At 37.7% G+C, this 6,312-nt stretch overlaps 2 protein-coding genes across 2 annotated transcripts in view; both read right to left on the bottom strand.

Annotated features, from left to right (window-relative positions):
* Nucleotides 1–251: 251 nt before the first annotated feature.
* The window catches only part of LOC140140870 (uncharacterized), a 9,263-nt gene continuing 3,202 nt past the window's right edge, over nt 252–6,312 (bottom strand). The window contains exon 2 of the mRNA XM_072162617.1: nt 252–1,588. Within this exon, the coding sequence (XP_072018718.1) occupies nt 529–1,230 (702 nt within the window). The 5' untranslated portion in view covers nt 1,231–1,588 and the 3' untranslated portion in view covers nt 252–528. The remainder of the gene's footprint in view (nt 1,589–6,312) is intronic.
* Nucleotides 1,477–6,312, bottom strand: part of LOC140140356 (uncharacterized) — a 21,928-nt gene continuing 17,092 nt past the window's right edge. Inside the window, exons 3-5 of the mRNA XM_072162116.1 lie at nt 3,989–4,885; nt 3,212–3,429; nt 1,477–1,588 (exon numbers count right to left, since the gene is read on the bottom strand). Coding sequence (XP_072018217.1) covers nt 1,477–1,588; nt 3,212–3,429; nt 3,989–4,885 — 1,227 coding nt within the window. The remainder of the gene's footprint in view (nt 1,589–3,211; nt 3,430–3,988; nt 4,886–6,312) is intronic.

The following is a 6,312-nucleotide window of genomic DNA, read 5'->3' as shown; positions in this document are numbered from 1 at the left end:
TTTGTTCATTTTGTGGGATCAGGTGATTGAGTTGAGGCTTTCTGGCTCTCAACCCTCAATATATGATTAATATATAAGTAATGTCAAGCAGGTATATAAAATGACCAGATGACCTAAACTACCTTTGTGTTGTTACCGGGCAGCATCTGTGTAGTCTGTGACCTCTGAACTCCAGTAAATCTTAGGAAGGCCAGATGTTATTTGGGAGTGATAAAATGAATTAACCATTTTGGTGAGATGCTCTGGTGTAGCAATGACAATGCATTTATTGGAACAATTGCAAGTTTGTATTCAAAATAATTATGCACGAATATGAAGTTACAAAATTCTAATTCTAGAACTAGAACTATATTCTTCTGCAGCAGTTTCATTGTTTTGAGTCAGGTCTATTTTTGTTGGTTGGAGCAGAAGCCCGCATCCTACAAAATATTTGGTTCCAGCACTCAAATTACATTTTGTTTTTGCCAGCCGAGAGTAGGTCGGTGGGAAGACCAAACTTCAGCAAACACATCAATATTTTTGTCCAGCCTAAGGTTTCTCTTTGGTATGAGTTCTACTGTGTCTTGTTAGATGACAATTCTGTGCAAAACATTTCTGGCAATACTCACACTGATATGGTTTATTTTTGGTATGAATTCTTCTGTGTACTGTCAGATTACTATTACATGTAAAACATTTATGGCAGTACTCACACTGGTAGGGTTTCTCTTTGGTATGAGTTCTGATGTGCCTTGTCAGATAACTATTCCGTGTAAAAATTTTCTGGCAATGCTCACACTGATATGGTTTCTCTTTGGTATGAGTTCTGATGTGTTTTGTCAGATTACTATTCCGTGTAAAACATTTCTGGCAATATTTACACTGATACGGATTTTCTTTGGTATGGGTTCTGATGTGTCTTGTCAGATCAATATTCTGTGTAAAACATTTCTGGCAATTCTCACACTGATATGGTTTCTCTTTGGTATGAATTCTGATATGTTTTGTCAGATCACTTTTCTGTATAAAACATTTCTTGCAATACTCACACTGATAGGGTTTCTCTTTGGTATGAGTTCTGATGTGTGCTGTTAGATTACTATTCTGTGTAAAACATTTATGGCAATACTTGCACTGATAGGGCTTTTCTTTTCTATGAGTTCTGATGTGGTATGTGAAGCTACTGCTGTGAGCAAAAGACTTCGGACAATATTCACATTGATAAGGTTTCTTTTTGGTGTGGATTCTCATGTGGTTCACAAGACACAAACTTTACTACAAAACAGTCTGTTGCATCTGCGAGCCCGCAAGTATTTAATGAGATGTCGGTTAACATGGCTTTTGAATTTGTCGAAAGAATAATGCTTCCGTTTGCAAAATGCACAAGAAAATGGTTTTAAAAGTTTCATTGCCATCTTGAGAGGAATCGAACAACATTCATAGATGTAGATCAAGTTACTGTGTGTATCTGAAATCCATCGGTCAGAGTGAATTCGGTCAATTCAAGACTTGTAGAAATGTCCTTGAGTGAAGCAGCAGGCAGCCATGCAATATACCACAATCCTCATTGGCTTCTAAGTCCTGGCCCAACTGCAGTGAATCGAAATATCTGAAAGGTTACAATTAACAGTGGTATTTATTAATATTATATTAATATACTCTGAAAGTTTACATGTTGTTTTATAGATGTATCTTTTAAAAAACACTTGGGGCTGTGTAATATTTATGAGCCAACCCCCCAGGTGGTAAAATTTCAAAACGCCTCGCCAATAATCGCTTATTCCCCCGTTGACCCGCCAAAAATCGCATGCCCCCCCCCATGCCTATTTTTGTGTGATTAAACATTTCCGTACTGTTTTCCTAAGCCTTTTTGGAGAGTTTTATTTAAAAGGCGCCCCAAGAATGAGTGCTAAAAATCGCTTGCCCCCCCCTCGGCTTGCCAAAATTGCTTCCCCACCATTTTACCCCCCCAGGCCCATACTTATAGCACAGCCCCTTATAGTGGATAAAAATTGGCATGTTTAATGATTTGAACTACACAATTTGACCTGTTGATATACATAAGGTCTCTTCATTATATAGAAAAGTATATTCACTGTGGACCTTAAATTACATGTTCACCAAAATGATTTTCGTGGTGCAAAATCTTGTGATGCACCACAAAATTTGCCTCCTTTTGTGCAAATGTTGACCCCTCACTACAAGAGTTATTACCATCGATTTTGGTAACAAAACGTAATGTTAATCTGGATTTGCATCACATGCAAACAGAAACATGGATATTCAGGAGGCAATGATCGAATTTGGTTTTCGATTGTGGAATGATAGTTATAGCCAGTGTTTCGACTCAGCCAACCTTAAAAAGATGGGTATATTATATGAAGATAAAGAAAATGTTGATGACCTAGCTTCCATCAGCGGGTTATACTTTAATTGTTCCATTGGCACGGTAGGGTGCTTCTTCCTCTCTGATGAATTATATGTTGCGCTTGATGCGAATCTAGAGTGATATTTTTTCCCATTACGTCACATTTTCTTTTTATTGCCATGCGGCAAAAATAATAAGTGCACAAAAACACAAGTACCATACTGGATACTCATCCAGACAACTATGCCGGATCCTTTGTATAATATATCCGTTGATATAAGGGGCGAATACTCAACTTTTAAAATCCGACTCTTTAACCATTCAAATTGATCACAAAGAGATCACAGAGCAACGCATGAGATGCCAAAAATAATATAGTTTATAATGCTACATCCAGTGAATTTTATTTATTTGCTCAATAGCTTTTTTGTCTTTTTTTTTGTTGTCTGCGGGTGTGTATTGCCTAGCCCACAAGGGACATGAATGAGAAAAATCTGCCTGTAATCGGTGATTTATGTAGGTATTTAAAAGGCTCCTAAATCTGATCTGTACGCACATGCCTTAGCCATTTGCGTTTGTTTGATACATTTGCTCTTTGTTTTTTCTGTTTATTTGAATTGTGCTTGCATCGTTTAGCATTGAAATGGGCTTTTTTCACAAGTGCGAACTATATGTGCATTGTTTAAATGCAGTCTTTGATCTAAAACACTTGCCACATTCATGGACTGGACTGGTTTTTCGCCAGTGTGAATGAGTTTGAATGTCGTGTTAAATGCGATTTCCGATTTATCACACTCAGCGCATTGAACTGGTTTATCACCAACTATCGTGTGTCGAGTCAATTCTGTCTTCGATCTAAAATACTTGCCACACTTGCCACATCGAAATGGATTTTCACCAGTGTGAATGCACTTGCGTTCTGTCAAACTTGATTTCCTTGTAAAATAATTGCCACACTCTGTGCACTGGAATGGTTTATCACCAGTGTGAATGAGTTTGTGTCGTGTCAAATCTGCTTTCCTTGCAAAACACTTATCACACTCAGTACATTGAAATGGTTTATCACCAGTGTTGATAGTGAACTATTGTGAACAATAGTGAACTATTGTGTGTTGTGTCAATTCTGTCTTCGATCTAAAACACTTGCCACATTCCATGCATTGAAATGGTTTGTCGCCAGTGTGAACTTCATAATTGTGTCGTGTACATTCTGTCATTGTTCTAAAACACTTGCCACATGCTGTGCACAAAAATGGTTTATCACCAGTGTGAATGAGCTTGTGTTTTGTAAAATCTTCTTTCCTTGCAAAACACTTGCCACCAGTGCACTGAAATGATTTATCACCAGCGTGAATGAGTTTGTGTCCTGTCAAATGTGATTTCTTTGCAAAACAGTGCATTGAAATGGTTTATCACCAGTGTGAACTATTATGTGTCGTGTCAATTCTGTCTTCAATTATAGGTTAATGAACGCTTTTACTTGATGGGAGATAAATTAGACAAAATAATGCATGCGCGCTGATGTTAATGCGTCTAATGCACGAGCCACATCATGCATTGAAATAGTTTACCACCAGCGTGAATGCTTTTGTGTTTTGTCAAATCTTCTTTCCTTGCAAAATTCTTGCCACACTCTGTTCACTGGAATGGTTTATCACCTGTGTGAATAAGTTTGTGTCGTGTCAAATGTGATTTCCTTGCAAAATACTTGCCACACTCTATGCATCGAAATGGTTTATCACCAGTGTGAACTAATGTGTGTCGTGTCAAATCTGTTTTCGATCTAAAACACTTGCCACATTCCATGCATCGAAATGGTTTTTCACCAGCGTGAATGCCTTTGTGTTGTGTCAAACTTGTTTTCCTTGTAAAATATTTGCCACATTCTGGGCACTGGAATGGCTTATCACCAGTGTGAATGAGTTTGTGTCGTGTCAAATCTGCTTTCCTTGTAAAACCCTTATCACACTCAGTACATTGAAATGGTTTATCACCAGTGTGAACTATTGTGTGTTGTGTCAATTCTGTGTTTGATCTAAAACACTTGTCACATTCCATGCATTGAAATGGTTTGTCGCCAGTGTGAACTTCATAATTGTGTTGTATCAATTCTTTGCTCAATCTAAAACACTTGCCACATTCCATGCATCGAAATGGTTTTTCACCAGTGTGAATGTGTTTGTGTTGTGTCAAATTACTTTTCCTTGTAAAACACTTGCCACATTCCATGCATTGAAATGGTTTTTCACCAGCGTGAATGAGTTTGTGTCGTGCCATATCTCCTTTCCTTGAAAAACACTTATCACACTCTGTGCACTGGAATGGCTTATGACCAATGTGAATGAGTTTGTGTTGTGTCAAATGTGCTTTCCTTGCAAAATACTTGCCACATTCTGTGCACTGGAATGGTTTATCACAAGCTGTATGATATATTGTGTGTCGTGTCAATTCTGTCTTCGATCTAAAACACTTGCCAATTTCCATGCACTGCAATGGTGTCTGATGAGTGCACTGAATTGGTATATTACTAGCACTTTGCTGTATATGCATAAGAAATATCCCCCGATGCATATACCTTGTCTGGTGTCTTCTTTTGTGTTTTCTGTACTGATCAAAACAGTGCCACCATCGTTGGCAGTGATGACAGCAGAAAGTTTGTAACTTGCAAGCCGTCTCCATCGCAAGTGATGTGATATCTACAAACAAATATCAAGAAATATATTCTTATCTTAGCAACTTGTAAGAAGGGTATGCATGATTCAAGGCTTTGGGCTGCCAGACTTTCTTTTTGGATGCTGATACTGTAGGATAATTAGGATCCACCAAAAAAACGTTGACAACGTAAAGAAAGCAGCAAGTTTAAAAAGCCCCCACCTCGGCTCACTTTTTGAAACTTGGTCCCATTTGTAAAAGATACTTATTTAAACTTTGTCATAATTATCAACTTAAAACATTTCCAGAAGTGTTATGTATCTTTAATGTGCCGATGCGATATTAAGTTGTTAGCATTCTGGAACGATCAGAAAGGTTATTATGTTGTTCTTGGCCAATATCCTATATATGTTTTGTTTTATAATAAGTAGGCATGTTAATGGCAATGATGCTATTGTTTAAACGTTAAAAATACCGATTTGTGTTGATATTCAAAATGGGACCAAGTTTCAAAAAGTGAGCCGAGGTGGGGCTTTTTAAACTTGCTGCTTTCTTTACGTTGTCAACGTTTTTTGGTGGATTTTATTTCTTTTTGAATGTAGCCAAGCAGCTTTAAGTTTGGAAAGTCATCGGGTTTACGAAGTACTCCATAAAACGAATAAAACGAAACATAGATGTTTGAAATTATATGTTATCCTTGATTTATGACAGTACATAATTTAATAACTTTATCAGCCGTTTATTTTTAAAACTTGCTGGTCATAGCTACCGCGTGACTGTAATGTTAATAGGGATACATATACATTTTAATAAACTTTATTCAAGGCAACTAAGAAAATGTAAATATGAACAACACATACCCAATGTTGACGATGCCAGCGAGACACAGAATCAGTGCGATTTACTTCAAATTGAAGCTGAGAAATGCGTGTATATGTAGCAAGGCTTATACTACGGAGGCGTATAAGTGCCACGACTTAGCAAGATAATTATGTTTTAATGATTGTAGTTTTTGTAGCCCTTCATGGGCAATCTAGTTGGATATCCAAATTTCGCGGTTGATAGTTCTTTGTAGCCCTGCAATCTAGTTGGATTTCCTATTAAGCGGCGGTTGTTGGCGGTCTTTCGCGGTTTGTAGTTTTAATTTCCCTCATTCTTCATGCCAACCATGATTGTGGTTTTTGTAGCCCTGCGGGCAATCTAGTTGGATATCCAAATTTCGCGGTTGATAGTTCTTTGTAGCCCTCTGGGCAATCTAGTTGATTTCCTATTAAGCGGCGGTTGTTGGCGGTCTTTCCGATCTCTGTATGCCA

This window comes from Amphiura filiformis, chromosome 19 (genome assembly GCF_039555335.1).
Source record: "Amphiura filiformis chromosome 19, Afil_fr2py, whole genome shotgun sequence".
NCBI classification, from domain to species: domain Eukaryota; kingdom Metazoa; phylum Echinodermata; class Ophiuroidea; order Amphilepidida; family Amphiuridae; genus Amphiura; species Amphiura filiformis.
This window is presented reverse-complemented; position numbering and strand designations above follow the sequence as displayed.